The 18,152-nt window shown below is 29.1% G+C and overlaps 1 protein-coding gene across 1 annotated transcript; it reads right to left on the bottom strand.

Annotated features, from left to right (window-relative positions):
- Positions 1 to 1,068: 1,068 nt before the first annotated feature.
- On the bottom strand, positions 1,069 to 17,545 carry LOC131862173 (uncharacterized). Its single transcript, XM_059214985.1, has 3 exons — positions 17,359 to 17,545; positions 9,955 to 10,083; positions 1,069 to 1,208 (listed from the first exon to the last, which is right to left on the bottom strand). The coding sequence occupies exons 1-3, from the start codon at positions 17,543 to 17,545 to the stop codon at positions 1,069 to 1,071; spliced, it is 456 nt and encodes a 151-aa protein (XP_059070968.1).
- Between the last annotated feature and the right edge of the window lie 607 nt (positions 17,546 to 18,152).

Raw genomic sequence — 18,152 nt, 5'->3', positions numbered from 1 at the left:
CCATGAAGAACCTAAAGTCTATAAAATAATGTTGAGAAGTTTATACAAGAATAAATAGTAACAAATTTTGAAATGCCAAAAGATTATGTGTTGGAAAAGGTCAGTTTTAGAAGCAAGATATGATCTGTTCCTTGTTCAAATCTTGTGACTGAAAGTTCCATCTTAATGAACGGAGAAAAGAATATCAAAGGTTAGTTATTAAGGGAAACAATGCCATTCCAGGTATGGAAATAATTAATTAATTAATAACATATTCTATTTATTTAAGGTTATTGTCTTAGTCTTATTTTTTTTTATTAGATAAGCAGGGAGATGGCCCTGAATGAAAAGAGAAGCAGAATTACATCATAAACCAAACACCAACTATAAAATAGCTAACAAAAAGGAACCAGTTCTAATAAAAAATGATCAAAAATTTTCCTACCCCTGAGACTATTTCTACGGATGCTAGTATCATACCCAATGTTAATAGCAGAAGTATCACAATACCGATTATCATAAGCTATACTACTAATGATGTTTCCAGCATTATCTTTATCAACATAACCGAGCCAGTCTTAGTATAATTAATTAACATAACTTTATCAAATTGGGCACACATGTCCCAAGTAGCCATCTAAAGAAAAACATAACAAAAAGACCAAAATAGAGAAAACCAAGAGACCATTACTTCTTTATTAGATTCCATTCCCACTCGAGCCTGCCGACATTCTGCTTCCATGTCTCCTTCTGATCTTCTTCATCCTCCTCTGTCATTTCTCTTATACCCTTCTTTCCATTCTTCTTCCTAATTGTATTCAGTCTACCTTTACCAGAAACCGTACCTAGGACTGCATTCTTCATTATCCCATTTGTGATATTACAGAGAGAATTAAAAGCATCACACTAAAGTTTCATTATACTATCATGTTCATCATATTTCTTTTCTAGCCTTGCAATTTTCTCCTTCATGTCATTCAATTGCTCCTAACTAGTGTTGTTAGCATCTGGGGTCGACCTCAAAGGCAAACAGGGACCCATTTCCATATCTTTAGAGGACACTAGGCCATTGTGCTCTTTGAAAAGGGACTAATGTTCACTTTCCGATTTGTTGTTTTCTTCTTTAATTTCCTCTTCTTCGTCCATGTTCTCATTAGGGATTTCAGTCTGTTTTTCCTCATCCACATTAACATCCTCATCCTTAGAATTATCCTGAGAGTCAGCCTCATCTTCAATATAATAAATTTCATAAAAATTAGTCTCAGTCTTGGTAGGTTGATTCCTCTCTTTGTCACAAAGCCTAGCTGACCTTCTTTCCCCCAAGCTACTCTCAACTTTTTCTTGCTTTGTTCCTTTCACATCTTCCTCTTCCAAGTTATGAATCTCCGAGTCAATGGTCAAGCTCTTTTTGGTAGACTCACTACTAGACCTCTTAGCTTTCCTCAATTTAGAAAGATAAAAAAAAGCTTGTATGTTTCTAAATTGTAAACATAAAATTTAATTTTTTCTAAATTTAAAAAATCAAAATCACATATTTAAACAAATAATTTTAGTCATCCAGATATAAGGCTTCTATATTGAAAAAATCAAATTTATACACACGTGAGTTTTCAAGATCAAAAATCTTTTTTATTTTTCTAAATTGTAGTAATAAAAATATAATGTTTCTAAATTATATTTGCACACAGTGATAGAACATACCATTTTTCTCTTTTTTGTTAAGATAATGTTGCAAGAATCTTAGTTATCGATTTAAAAAGATAAAAAAAAACTTGTACGTTTCTAAATTGTAAACATAAAATTTAATTTTTCTAATTTTAAAAAATCAAAATAACATATTTGAACAAATAATTGTAGTAATTTTTCTAAATTTAAAAAATCAAAATCACATATTTGAACAAATAATTGTAGTGATCAAAATATAATGTTTCTATATTGAAAAAATAAAATTTATACGCACATGTGATTTTTCAAGATCAAAAATTTTTTTTTATCTTTCTAAATTGTAGTAATAAAAATATAATGTTTGTAAATTATATTTGCATAGAATGATAGAGCATACCATTTTTCTCTTTTTTGTTAAGATAATGTTGCAAGAATCTTAGTTATCAATTTAGAAAGATAAAAATAAACTTTTATCTTTCTAAATTGTAAACATAAAATTTAATTTTTCTAAATTTTAAAAATCAAAATCACATGTTTAAACAAATAATTTTAGTCATCAAAATATAATGTTTCTATATTGAAAAAATCAAATTTATATACGCGTGACTTTTCAAGATCAAAAATAATTTTTAAGTTTCTAAATTGTAGTAATAAAAATAAAATGTTTCTAAATTATATTTGCATAGAGTGATAGAACATACCGTTTTTCTCTTTTTTGTTAAGATAATGTTGCAAGAATCTTAGTTATCAATTTAAAAAGATAAAAAAGAACTTGTATGTTTCTAAATTGTAAACATAAAATTTAATTTTTCTAAATTTAAAAAATCAAAATCACATATTTAAACAAATAATTTTAGTCATCCAAATATAAGGTTTCTATATTGAAAAAATCAAATCTATGTTTCTAAGTTGTAGTAATAAAAATATAATGTTTCTAAATTATATTTGCATACAGTGATAGAACATACCGTTTTTCTCCTAAACAAACTTGTATGTTTCTAAATTGTAAACATAAAATTTAATTTTTCTAAATTTAAAAAATCAAAATCACATATTTAAACAAATATTTTTAGTCATCAAAATATAATGTTTCGATATTGAAAGAAACAAATTTATATACATGTGATTTTTCAAGATCAAAAGGAATTTTTATGTTTCTAAATTATATTTGCATAGAGTGATAGAACATACCGTTTTTCTCTTTTTTGTTAAGATAATGTTGCAAGAATCGTAGTTATCAATTTAGAAAGATAAAAAACAAACTTGTATGTTTCTAAATTGTAAACATAAAATTTAAGTTTTCTAAATTTAAAAAATCAAAATCACATATTAGAACAAATAATTTTAGTCATCAAGATATAATGTTTCTATATTGAAAAAATCAAATTTATACACATGTGATTTTTCAATTTCTAAATTGTAGTAATAAAAATGTAATGTTTCTAAATTGTATTTGCATAGAATGATAGAACATACTATTTTTCTCGTTTTTGTTAAGATAATGTTGCAAGAATATTAGTTATCAATTTAGAAAGATAAAAACAAACTTGTATGTTTCTAAATTGTAAACATAAAATTTAATTTTTCTAAATTAAAAAAATCAAAATCACATATTTAAACAAATAATTTTAGTCATCAAAATATAATGTTTCTATATTGAAAAAACAAAATTTATATTTCTCAAATGTTATACCCTTAAATAAGATTGTGGTTTAGTTACGGTTAGGGTTAGGGTTGTATTAGGGATAGCATTAATGTTGTATTGGGTTATCATTTAATTTTTATAAGAGTAGAGTTAGAATAAAACAAGTAATCTAAATCAAAAGAAAGTTTAAACTATTTTCGTATTTGTATTAATAAGATTATTTTAATTAAAACTAAGTTTAATCTATTTTAAAATGCCTTTTTTTTATTACAACAAAATTTAAATGTATCAATCTCATAAAAATATTTAAATAATGAAAACCAATTCATAACAAAAGTACATAATAGTGAAGGATTTTTTAAATATTTTATAATAAACTGATAATAAGTTTTATGAATGCATTATCCTATAATAACAACTGCAACATAACCATAACTCTAAATATTTATTATCCTTGACAACAAAACCTAACCATAACCCTATAAACTTAACCCTAAATATAATGCAAAACATATTGCTAACCCTAACTCTATCCCTAACAATGATGTATACCCTATCCCTAAACACAATCCTAACCCTAACTTTAAATTCTAACCCTAAACCCTAGCCTTAGCCCTAACCAAACACTAATACTAAACATGAAGTAAACCTATCCCTCGCCATAACCATAGTCCTAATCCTAACCATAATCCTAACAAAAAACATAAACCTTAATCATAAAAATAATCATAATCCTAACCCTAATCCTAACATTAATTGAACCATAACCCTAACAATAATCCTTATATAGATTTGCCTAGTTAAACCTTAACTTTGACCTTAAAATAAAGCTTTATTATATAATCCTAACCTGCACACCATGCTTTATCCTTAAACCCTAACCCTATTTGAATACTATTATAGCTTGCATATAAAAAATTGAGATTTAAGTGCGTTAATTGAATAGATACTAATAATGCACAAAATAAATGGTACTAAAATAATATTACTCTTTTGATAAGCATAGAAATCAAATCAATGATGGTGCTTTAAGTAGATTATTATCTGTTTTATGTTATCAAGATTTTATTTCATATATTTAATATAAATTAATTTTAAATCATATTAATAATGGTTCCAATTGAATCTATGAATACAATTTGCTAATTTGAATATTGTAAATTTGGACATTTTCTTGGTGGTCAATTTTCTTGTCGATAAATATGTCTATCTCATATATATTAACAATAGAAAATCAATGTTAATTAATATTTTTACAATGCATTCAAAATTTTCTCTCATAAGATATCCAAATGAATTATACAATGCTCATAAATTTTACCACTTGTGTAGTACCACGGATACATAGAAAGGTTGACCTAGATTCTTTCATAATTTTAGGACTTTAAGTTCATTTTTTGTGAAAAGTTTGATTGATCAGAACTTACCAATTGCTTAGAAGGTTTGAGCTCAATCTATGCAATTACCACCATCTTAGTCATGGATATGCACATGTAACTTATTTTGAATATTTCATAAAATTTATATAAATTATAGTATATACTATTTTATAAAATTTCATGTTTTTGGGTATAAAAATTAAAATCTATTTTAATAGATTTATTATAATTTTAGATTTATTTTTGGTTTTGTATTTTCTTAAATGATTATATCCATTTCAAATTAATTAAAACATATTGTAAATTTACAAATATGTGACTCACTAAACTTGGGGTTCTATCTTTGATACCAAGGTTCTATCCCTATCCCAAACCTTGAATCTAATTTTAATCCTAATGATGATCCAAACCCTAACCCTAATTATAATTCTATCCGTAACCCTTCTCAAACCCTAACCATAACCTTAATCATAATTATTATTCTCCTAATCTAAATATAAATGAATCTAAGCATTATAGCACAATAGTAACCCTAATTCTAGCCTAACCATAACCCTAAGTAAATGTAACCATAACCCTCAATATGCACGAATCATAATTATAATTAAGCTATAACTTGACCTATATTTAAACCCTAAAACTAACTACAATCTTAACCATAACCCTAAACCCTAACCCTAACCAAAACCCAAAACCTATCCTTAATCCTAAGAGTAAATCCTACCCATAATCCTAATGCTAACCCTAAACCCTAACTCAAACCATTACCCTCACCCTATCCTTAATCTCAAACCTTAACATTAACCATAATCCTCACCCTAACCCTAAGCCTAAACCTAATTCAAACAATGATATTAACAATGACCCTAGCCCAAATCCTAACCCTAACCTTGACCCAAACCCTAATCTTAACCTTGACCCTAGCTTGATGTAAATCCTAACCCTAACCATAATCCTAACTATGACCCTAAGCCTAAGCCTAAGCCAAAGCCAAACCATCATCCTAAACCTAACCTTAGTGCTAAACATGATTTCAATAATAAACTTAACCATAACCCTAATCATAATCCTAACCCCAACCCCAACCCTAATCCTAACTCTAACCTAACCATAATCCTAAACCCTAACCCTGACAAAAATCCTGCCCTAAATGTAACCCTAATTCAAATGGAGATTTTATCGTAATCTATTCCTAACCTTAACCTAGCCCAAACCCTAATCCTAATAGAACATTAATACCAATTTAACCATAACCGTAATTCTAACCCTAACTTTGATGTAAACCCTAAACTTAATTGTAACCCTGACACTAAACCCTAACCATAAACTTATGTTCCTTATAAGTAAAACTTAACCCTGACCATAATCCTAACCCTAAAATTAACCTTAACCATATTTACTATTTCAACCCTAATTTGAATGTCAACCATAACCCTGAAGCGACCTCGATTATAAATCCAACCTATGGTTTACCTTATCCCCAATCTTTATGCTAACATAACCCATAACCCTAACTAAATTCTAATGCTAACCTTCAAACAAAGCTCTATTAATTTAGTTGTAATTCTAACCTTAATCCTAATTAAACTCTATCCCTAACCCTAATACTGATTCTAATTGAACCTGAACCTTTACCCCAAGCGTTATCCTACCAATTACAACTATTATTTTAGTTATAATACTATTACACCCTCTAATCTAGACCCTAACCCTAACCCTAACCTGATAATGACCCTAAACCTAACCTTATATCTAACCCTAACCCTAACAACCCTAATCCTAACACAAACCCTAACTCTTACACCTCTCATCACAAAATATCTTTTATTCCAATCTTAAACCTAACCCTAACCCTAATCCTAATTTTAATTCTAACCCTAACCCTAATTTAAATTATAATCACTATTTATAATCTTTAAAACTTACCCTAATTATAATCACTAAGACTAACCCCAATACCAATCTTAAACCTAACCCTAATTATAACTTTTACACTAACTATAATTATTAACCCTAACACTAACAATAATACTTAGTCTTAACCCTAAAACCTAATCCTAACCATAACCCTAACAACATTCTTTATCCTTGAATCCTAACCCTTCCTGAGTCATAACACTAAATGTAACCTTAATTTAGTTGTAATGCTAACCCTAATCCTAATTAAACCCTATCCCTATTCCTAATATTGATTCTAATTGAACCTGAACCTGAACCCTTACCCCAAGCATTATCCTACAATAATAACTATAATCGTTAACTAAAACCAATTATAACTATCATTTTATCTATAATACTATAACTCCCTTTAATCTAATCCCTAACCCTAACAACCCTAATCCTGACGCAAACCCTAACTCTTGTAGCTATCATCATAGACTATCTTTCTATGCAATCTTAACCCTAACCCTATCCCTAATCCTAATTATAATTCTAGACCTAACCCTAACCCTAATCCTAATTTTAATTATAATCTTTAAACTTTACCCTAATTATAATCACCAAGACTAACCCTAACACTAACCATGATCCCATGCGAAAAACAAAACTTGATGCTAACCCTAACCATGATATACACCCCAATTGTTATTATATTCCTAACCCTAACCATGATATAAACCTTAACCCTGCCATAATACTAACCTTAACCCTAATCCAAAACATAACCATAAACTGAATCCTAATCCTAACCATACCCCCAGTTATAATTGTCACCCTGACACTAAACCCTAACACTAAACCCTAACCTTAACCATAAATTGAACCGTAATATTAAACCGTAACCATGACCCTAACCCTAACCATAATCCTAACTGTAATCCTAAACCTTAATGCTAACCATAATCCTAAACCAAAACCAAACCCTAATGTTGATGCTAACCCTAACCATGATATAAACCCTAAACATTATCATAACCCAAACCCTAATCATAAATCTAACCCGAACCATTATGTAAACCTTAACCCTAACCATAACACTAACCTTAACCCTAATGCTAACCATAACCATATTACTCCAATTAAATAAAGTTTAATATTATCATTAAATAAAGTTTAATATATCTTAGATTTTAGTATTTGCTTTGATCTTGCAACACATAAATTATATAAAATAGTCTAAATAGATATTTAAAATTTCATATATCCTTATCGCCTATTTTTATCATGTACCGAATTCTAATAGGCGTCTCCATAAGGATATCTGAATGTATTATATATATATTTGATTAAAATAAAATATATGTAAGCTAGGTCTTACCTTTTTAAAATTAGGAAGCCCGGCACTTTGAATTAATTTTGGGAGATTTCTTTCATGGTTTCTTAAGATGTAATTAGTTAGTCAAAGCTTCTAATTTGAATAGGGAGCAGATCGTAATTTTTTTCGTCTCCACTACGCACAACACATTGAATGCATCATTTGACGGAACAAAGGTCCTCGTAGGAGCTTCTTAAATTTGGGGCTCCCTGTATATATAGATGAGAGTATTGCATTGGATGTCATATCAGTTTCCGGCTGCTAACTGATCATTTAGTTGAAACGTAAAGTGTTTTCTGTGCGCTTAACACAATAAAGAAATTATGGAGAATTTCATGCGTTGGAAACTGATAGTACTGTTTTTTGTGTACTTCCTTCTGTTTATAGTGCATGTTTCGGCCAGGTGCAGCCATACCACTATTCCATGTCCTTCGCCCCAACCGCCCCCAAAGAAATCTATTTTATCAGAGACGGATTGGGCACCTGTGCGGCCTCAGCAACCATATTCCATGGCCGTACCGCTCTCCAAGAAGTCTGTTTTATCAGTCCAAAACTGGTCACATGTGCGCCTCTTTCGTAATGCTGAAGACCCTGCTTCCGAATCTCACCGTATGGACAGCCACTGAAACCAATTTTCGCTTCTCTCCTGTTCTCATCCATTCTCAAGACAGACAAATAAAACTGGATTCGTTCATTCTATAGTGCATCAATAGTCCACCCGGTGGTGCGGCTGTATTTACAAGATCGGTGTAAATTTTCAACCGTTTCTTTCACTTGTATATTTTTATTCATTCACGTAGTCGAAATAAATGTTGATTTAGTCTTCCCGGATTAGAATACATATTTAATACGTATCGTGCATAAATAAAGAATAAACTGCAGCCACCCGTTGGCACGGCAGTATACAGAAGATCGGTATAAATTTTCTAATACGCAAGCACAACCAATTCCATGAAGAACCTAAAGGCTATAAAATAATGTTGAGAAGTTTATACAAGAATAAATAGTAAACAAATTTTGAAATGCCAAAAGATTATGTGTTGGAAAAGGTCAGTTTTAGAAGCAAGATATGATCTGTTCCTTGTTCAAATCTTGTGACTGAAAGTTCCATCTTAATGAACGGAGAAAAGAATATCAAAGGTTAGTTGTTAAGGGAAACAATGCCATTCCAGGTATGGAAATAATTAATTAATTAATAACATATTCTATTTATTTAAGGTTATTGTCTTAGTCTTATTTTTTTTTATTAGATAAGCAGGGAGATGGCCCTGAATGAAAAGAGAAGCAGAATTACATCATAAACCAAACACCAACTATAAAATAGCTAACAAAAAGGAACCAGTTCTAATAAAAAATGATCAAAAATTTTCCTACCCCTGAGACTATTTCTACGGATGCTAGTATCATACCCAATGTTAATAGCAGAAGTATCACAATACCGATTATCATAAGCTATACAACTAATGATGTTTCCAGCATTATCCTTATCAACATAACCGAGCCAGTCTTAGTATAATTAATTAACATAAAGTCTGTCAAATTGGGCACACAGGTCCCAATTAGCCATCTAAAGAAAAACATAACAAAAAGACCAAAATAGAGAAAACCAAGAGACCATTACTTCTTTATTAGATTCCATTCCCACTCGAGCCTGCCGACATTCTGCTTCCATGTCTCCTTCTGATCTTCTTCGTCCTCCTCTGTCATTTCTCTTATACCCTTCTTTCCATTCTTCTTCCTAATTTTATTTGGTCTACCTTTACCAGAAACCGTACCTAGGACTGCATTCTTCATTATCCCATCTGTGATATTATAGAGAGAATTAAAAGCATCACACTAAAGTTTCATTATACTATCATGTTCATCATATTTCTTTTCTAGCCTTGCAATTTTCTCCTTCATGTCATTCAATTGCTCCTAACTAGTGTTGTTAGCCTCCTGGGTCGACCTCAAAGGCAAACATGGACCCATTTCCATATCTTTAGAGGACACTAGGCCATTGTGCTCTTTGAAAAGGGACTAATGTTCACTTTCCGATTTGTTGTTTTCTTCTTTAATTTCGTCTTCTTCGTCCATGTTCTCATTAGGGATTTCAGTCTGTTTTTCCTCATCCACATTAACATCCTCATCCTTAGAATTATCCTTGGAGTCAGCCTCATCTTCAATATAATAAATTTCATAAAAATTAGTCTCAGTCTTGGTAGGTTGATTCCTCTCTTTGTCACAAAGCCTAGCTGACCTTCTTTCCCCCAAGCTACTCTCAACTTTTTCTTGCTTTGTTCCTTTCACATCTTCCTCTTCCAAGTTATGAATCTCCGAGTCAATGGTCAAGCTCTTTTTGGTAGACTCACTACTAGACCTCTTAGCTTTCCTCAATTTAGAAAGATAAAAAAAAGCTTGTATGTTTCTAAATTGTAAACATAAAATTTAATTTTTTCTAAATTTAAAAAATCAAAATCACATATTTAAATAAATAATTTTAGTCATCCAGATATAAGGCTTCTAGATTGAAAAAATCAAATTTATACACACGTGAGTTTTCAAGATCAAAAATCATTTTTATGTTTCTAAATTGTAGTAATAAAAATATAATGTTTCTAAATTATATTTGCATACAGTGATAGAACATACTGTTTTTCTCTTTTTTGTTAAGATAATGTTGCAAGAATCTTAGTTATCGATTTAAAAAGATAAAAAAAAAACTTGTACGTTTCTAAATTGTAAACATAAAATTTAATTTTTCTAAATTTAAAAAATCAAAATCACATATTTGAACAAATAATTGTAGTAATTTTTCTAAATTTAAAAAATCAAAATCACATATTTGAACAAATAATTGTAGTGATCAAAATATAATGTTTCTATATTGAAAAAATAAAATTTATACGCACATGTGATTTTTCAAGATCAAAAAATATTTTTTATCTTTTTAAATTGTAGTAATAAAAATATAATGTTTGTAAATTATATTTGCATAGAATGATAGAGCATACCGTTTTTCTCTTTTTTGTTAAGATAATGTTGCAAGAATCTTAGTTATCAATTTAGAAAGATAAAAATAAACTTTTATCTTTCTAAATTGTAAACATAAAATTTAATTTTTCTAAATTTTAAAAAACAAAATCACATGTTTAAACAAATAATTTTAGTCATCAAAATATAATGTTTCTATATTGAAAAAATCAAATTTATACACGCGTGACTTTTCAAGATCAAAAATAATTTTTAAGTTTCTAAATTGTAGTAATAAAAATAAAATGTTTCTAAATTATATTTGCACAGAGTGATAGAACATACCGTTTTTCTCTTTTTTGTTAAGATAATGTTGCAAGAATCTTAGTTATCAATTTAAAAAGATAAAAAAGAACTTGTATGTTTCTAAATTGTAAACATAAAATTTAATTTTTCTAAATTTAAAAAATCAAAATCACATATTTAAACAAATAATTTTAGTCATCCAAATATAAGGTTTCTATATTGAAAAAATCAAATCTATGTTTCTAAGTTGTAGTAATAAAAATATAATGTTTCTAAATTATATTTGCATACAGTGATAGAACATACCGTTTTTCTCCTAAACAAACTTGTATGTTTCTAAATTGTAAACATAAAATTTAATTTTTCTAAATTTAAAAAATCAAAATCACATATTTAAACAAATATTTTTAGTCATCAAAATATAATGTTTCGATATTGAAAGAAACAAATTTATATACACGTGATTTTTCAAGATCAAAAGGAATTTTTATGTTTCTAAATTATATTTGCATAGAGTGATAGAACATACCGTTTTTCTCTTTTTTGTTAAGATAATCTTGCAAGAATCATAGTTATCAATTTAGAAAGATAAAAAACAAACTTGTATGTTTCTAAATTGTAAACATAAAATTTAAGTTTTCGAAATTTAAAAAATCAAAATCACATATTAGAACAAATAATTTTAGTCATCAAGATATAATGTTTCTATATTGAAAAAATCAAATTTATACACATGTGATTTTTCAATTTCTAAATTGTAGTAATAAAAATGTAATGTTTCTAAATTGTATTTGCATAGAATGATAGAACATACTATTTTTCTCGTTTTTGTTAAGATAATGTTGCAAGAATATTAGTTATCAATTTAGAAAGATAAAAACAAACTTGTATGTTTCTAAATTGTAAACATAAAATTTAATTTTTCTAACTTAAAAAAATCAAAATCACATATTTAAACAAATAATTTTAGTCATCAAAATATAATGTTTCTATATTGAAAAAACAAAATTTATATTTCTCAAATGTTATACCCTTAAATAAGATTGTGACTTTAGTTACGGTTAGGGTTAGGGTTGTATTAGGGATAGCATTAATGTTGTATTGGGTTATCATTTAATTTTTATAAGAGTAGAGTTAGAATAAAACAAGTAATCTAAATCAAAAGAAAGTTTAAACTATTTTCATACTTGTATTAATAAGATTATTTTAATTAAAACTAAGTTTAATCTATTTTAAAATGCCTTTATTTTATTACAACAAAATTTAAATGTATCAATCTCATAAAAATATTTAAATAATTAAAACCAATTCATAACAAAAGTACATAATAGTGAAGGATTTTTTAAATATTTTATAATAAATTGATAATAAGTTTTATGAAATCATTATCCTATAATAACAACTGCAACATAACCATAACTCTAAATATTTATTATCCTTGACAATAAAACCTAACCATAACCCTATAAACTTAACCCTAAATATAATGCAAAACATATTGCTAACCCTAACTCTATCCCTAACAATGATGTATACCCTATCCCTAAACATAATCGTAACCCTAACTTTAAATTCTAACCCTAAACCCTAGCCTTAGCCCTAACCTTAACACTAATACTAAACATGAAGTAAACCTATCCCTCGCCATAACCATAGTCCTAATCCTAACCATAATCCTAACCAAAAACATAAACCTTAATCATAAAAATAATCATAATCCTAACCCTAATCCTAACATTAATTGAACCATAACCCTAACAATAATCCTTATATAGATTTTCCTAGTTAAACCTTAACTTTGACCTTAAAATAAAGTTTTATTATATAATCCTAACCTGCACACCATGCTTTATCCTTAAACCCTAACCCTATTTGAATATTATTATAGCTTGCATATAAAAAATTGAGATTTAAGTGCGTTAATTGAATAGATACTAATAATGCACAAAATAAATGGTACTAAAATAATATTACTCTTTTGATAAGCATAGAAATCAAATCAATGATGGTGCTTTAAATAGATTATTATCTGTTTTATGTTATCAAGATTTTATTTCATATATTTAATATAAATTAATTTTAAATCATATTAATAATGGTTCCAATTGAATCTATGAATACAATTTGCTAATTTGAATATTGTAAATTTGGACATTTTCTTGGTGGTCAATTTTCTTGTCGATAAATATGTCTATCTCATATATATTAACAATAGAAAATCAATGTTAATTAATATTTTTACAATGCATTCAAAATTTTCTCTCATAAGATATCCAAATGAATTATACAATGCTCATAAATTTTACCACTTGTGTAGTACCACAGATACATAGACAGGTTGACCTAGATTCTTTCATAATTTTAGGACTTTAAGTTCATTTTTTGTGAAAAGTTTGATTGATAAGAACTTACCAATTGCTTAGAAGGTTTGAGCTCAATCTATGCAATTACCACCATCTTAGTCATGGATATGCACATGTAACTTATTTTGAATATTTCATAAAATTTATATAAATTATAGTATATACTATTTTATAAAATTTCATGTTTTTGGGTATAAAAATTAAAATCTATTTTAATAGATTTATTATAATTTTAGATTTATTTTTGGTTTTTTATTTTCTTAAATGATTATATCCATTTCAAATTAATTAAAACATATTGTAAATTTCTATGCAATTACCACCATCTTAGTCATGGATATGCACATGTAACTTATTTTGAATATTTCATAAAATTTATATAAATTATAGTATATACTATTTTATAAAATTTCATGTTTTTGGGTATAAAATTAAAATCTATTTTAATAGATTTATTATAATTTTAGATTTATTTTTGGTTTTTTATTTTCTTAAATGATTATATCCATTTCAAATTAATTAAAACATATTGTAAATTTACAAATATGTGACTCACTAAACTTGGGGTTCTATCTTTGATACCAAGGTTCTATCCCTATCCCAAACCTTGAATCTAATTTTAATCCTAATGATGATCCAAACCCTAACCCTAATTATAATTCTATCCGTAACCCTTCTCAAACCCTAACAATAACCTTAATCATTATTATTATTCTCCTAATCTAAATATAAATGAATCTAAGCATTATAGCACAATAGTAACCCTAATTCTAGCCTAACCATAACCCTAAGTAAATGTAACCATAACCCTCAATATGCTCGAATCATAATTATAATTAAGCTATTACTTGAGCTATATTTAAACCCTAAAACTAACTACAATCTTAACCATAACCCTAAACCCTAACCCTAACCAAAACCCAAAACCTATCCTTAATCCTAAGAGTAAGCCCTACCCATAATCCTAATGCTAACCCTAAACCCTAACTCAAACCATTACCCTAACCCTATCCTTAATCTCAAACCCTAACATTAACCCTAACCCTAACAATAATACTTAGTCTTAACCCTAAAACCTAATCCTAACCATAACCCTAACAACATGCTTTATCCTTGAATCCTAACCCTTCCTGAGTCATAACACTAAATGTAACCTTAATTTAGTTGTAATGCTAACCCTAATCCTAATTAAACCCTATCCCTATTCCTAATATTGATTCTAATTGAACCTGAACCTGAACCCTTACCCCAAGCATTATCCTACAATAATAACTATAATCGTTAACTAAAACCAATTATAACTATCATTTTATCTATAATACTATAACTCCCTTTAATCTAATCCCTAACCCTAACAACCCTAATCCTGACGCAAACCCTAACTCTTGTAGCTATCATCATAGACTATCTTTCTATGCAATCTTAACCCTAACCTTAACCTAGCCATAACCCTAATCCTAATCCTAATAGAACATTAATACCAATTTAACCATAACCGTCAACCATAACCCTGAAGCGACCTCGATTATAAATCCAACCTATGGTTTACCTTATCCCCAATCTTTATGCTAACATAACCCATAACCCTAACTAAATTCTAATGCTAACCTTCAAACAAAGCTCTATTAATTTAGTTGTAATTCTAACCTCAATCCTAATTAAACCCTATCCCTAATCCTAATACTGATTCTAATTGAACCTGAACCTTTACCCCAAGCATTATCCTACCAATTACAACCATTATTTTAGTTATAATACTATTACACCCTCTAATCTAGACCCTAACCCTAACCCTAACCTGATAATGACCCTAAACCTAACCTTATATCTAACCCTAACCCTAACAACCCTAATCCTAACACAAACCCTAACTCTTACACCTCTCATCACAGAATATCTTTCATTCCAATCTTAAGCCTAACCCTAACCCTGATCCTAATTTTAATTCTAACCCTAACCCTAATTTAAATTATAATCACTATTTATAATCTTTAAAACTTACCCTAATTATAATCACTAAGACTAACCCCAATACCAAACCTTAAACCTAACCCTCATTATAACTTTTACACTAATTATAATTATTAACCCTAACCCTAACAATAATACTTAGTCTTAACCCTAAAACCTAATCCTAACCATAACCCTAACAACATGCTTTATCCTTGAATCCTAACCCTTCCTGAGTCATAACACTAAATGTAACCTTAATTTAGTTGTAATGCTAACCTTAATTAAACCCTATCCCTATTCCTAATATTGATTCTAATTGAACCTGAACCTGAACCCTTACCCCAAGCATTATCCTACAATAATAACTATAATCGTTAACTAAAACCAATTATAACTATCATTTTATCTATAATACTATAACTCCCTCTAATCTAATCCCTAACCCTAACAACCCTAATCCTGACGCAAACCCTAACTCTTGTAGCTATCATCATAGACTATCTTTCTATGCAATCTTAACCCTAACCCTATCCCTAATCCTAATTATAATTCTAGACCTAACCCTAACCCTAATCCTAATTTTAATTATTATCTTTAAACTTTACCCTAATTATAATCACCAAGACTAACCCCAATACTAACCCTAACACTAACCATGATCCCATGCGAAAAACAAAACTTGATGCTAACCCTAACCATGATATATACCCCAATTGTTATTATATTCCTAACCCTAACCATGATATAAACCTTAACCCTGACCATAATACTAACCTTAACCCTAATCCAAAACATAACCATAAACTGAATCCTAATCCTAACCATACCCCCAGTTATAATTGTCACCCTTACACTAAACCCTAACACTAAACCCTAACCTTAACCATAAATTGAACCGTAATATTAAACCGTAACCATGACCCTAACCCTAACCATAATCCTAACTGTAATCCTAAACCTTAATGCTAACCATAATCCTAAACCAAAACCAAACCCTAATGTTGATGCTAACCCTAACCATGATATAAACCCTAAACATTATCATAACCCAAACCCTAATCATAAATCTAACCCGAACCATTATGTAAACCTTAACCCTAACCATAACACTAACCTTAACCCTAATGCTAACCATAACCATATTACTCCAATTAAATAAAGTTTAATATTATCATTAAATAAAGTTTAATATATCTTAGATTTTAGTATTTGCTTTGATCTTGCAACACATAAATTATATAAAATAGTCTAAATAGATATTTAAAATTTCATATATCCTTATCGCCTATTTTTATCATGTACCCGAATTCTAATAGGCGTCTCCATAAGGATATCTGAATGTATTATATATATATTTGATTAAAATAAAATATATGTAAGCTAGGTCTTACTTTTTTAAAATTAGGAAGCCCGGCACTTTGAATTAATTTTGGGAGATTTCTTTCATGCTTTCTTAAGATGTAATTAGTTAGTCAAAGCTTCTAATTTGAATAGGGAGCAGATCGTAATTTTTTTCGTCTCCACTACGCACAACACATTGAATGCATCATTTGACGGAACAAACGTCCTCGTAGGAGCTTCTTAAATTTGGGGCTCCCTCTATATATAGATGAGAGTATTGCATTGGATGTCATATCAGTTTCCGGCTGCTAACTGATCATTTAGTTGAAACGTAAAGTGTTTTCTGTGCGCTTAACACAATAAAGAAATTATGGAGAATTTCATGCGTTGGAAACTGATAGTACTGTTTTTTGTGTACTTCCTTCTGTTTATAGTGCATGTTTCGGCCAGGTGCAGGCATACCACTATTCCATGTCCTTCGCCCCAACCGCCCCCAAAGAAATCTATTTTATCAGAGACGGATTGGGCACCTGTGCGGCCTCAGCAACCATATTCCATGGCCGTACCGTCTCAAAGAAGTCTGTTTTATCAGACCAAAACTGGTCACATGTGCGCCTCTTTCGTAATGCTGAAGACCCTGCTTCCGAATCTCACCGTATGGACAGCCACTGAAACCAATTTTCGCTCCTCTCCTGTTCTCATCCATTCTCAAGTGAGACAAATAAAACTGGATTCGTTCATTCTATAGTGCATCAATAGTCCACCCGGTGGTGCGGCTGTATTTACAAGATCGGTGTAAATTTTCAACCGTTTCTTTCACTTGTATATTTTTATTCATTCACGTAGTCGAAATAAATGTTGATTTAGTCTTCCCGGATTAGAATACATATTTAATACGTATCGTGCATAAATAAAGAATAAACTGCAGCCACCCGTTGGCACGAAAGTATACAGAAGATCGGTATAAATTTTCTAATACGCAAGCACAACCAATTCCATGAAGAACCTAAAGGCTATAAAATAATGTTGAGAAGTTTATACAAGAATAAATAGTAACAAATTTTGAAATGCCAAAAGATTATGTGTTGGAAAAGGTCAGTTTTAGAAGCAAGATATGATCTGTTCCTTGTTCAAATCTTGTGACTGAAAGTTCCATCTTAATGAACGGAGAAAAGAATATCAAAGGTTAGTTATTAAGGGAAACAATGCCATTCCAGGTATGGAAATAATTAATTAATTAATAACATATTCTATTTATTTAAGGTTATTGTCTTAGTCTTATTTTTTTTTATTAGATAAGCAGGGAGATGGCC

This window comes from Cryptomeria japonica, unplaced genomic scaffold (genome assembly GCF_030272615.1).
Source record: "Cryptomeria japonica unplaced genomic scaffold, Sugi_1.0 HiC_scaffold_38, whole genome shotgun sequence".
Lineage (NCBI taxonomy): Eukaryota > Viridiplantae > Streptophyta > Pinopsida > Cupressales > Cupressaceae > Cryptomeria > Cryptomeria japonica.
This window is presented reverse-complemented; position numbering and strand designations above follow the sequence as displayed.

What these genes read in the sequence shown, in the direction of transcription:
- LOC131862173 (XM_059214985.1), bottom strand. Translation starts at nt 17,545, where the DNA reads ATGGATGAGAACAGGAGAGGAGCGAAAATTGGTTTCAGTGGCTGTCCA. An exon ending in GCCGCACAGGTGCCCAATCC is followed by an intron (nt 10,084 to 17,358) that starts GTCTCTGATAAA and finishes ATTATATTGAAG; the next exon opens with ATGAGGCTGACTCCAAGGAT. An exon ending in AGAAAACAACAAATCGGAAA is followed by an intron (nt 1,209 to 9,954) that starts GTGAACATTAGT and finishes ATTATATTGAAG; the next exon opens with ATGAGGCTGACTCTCAGGAT.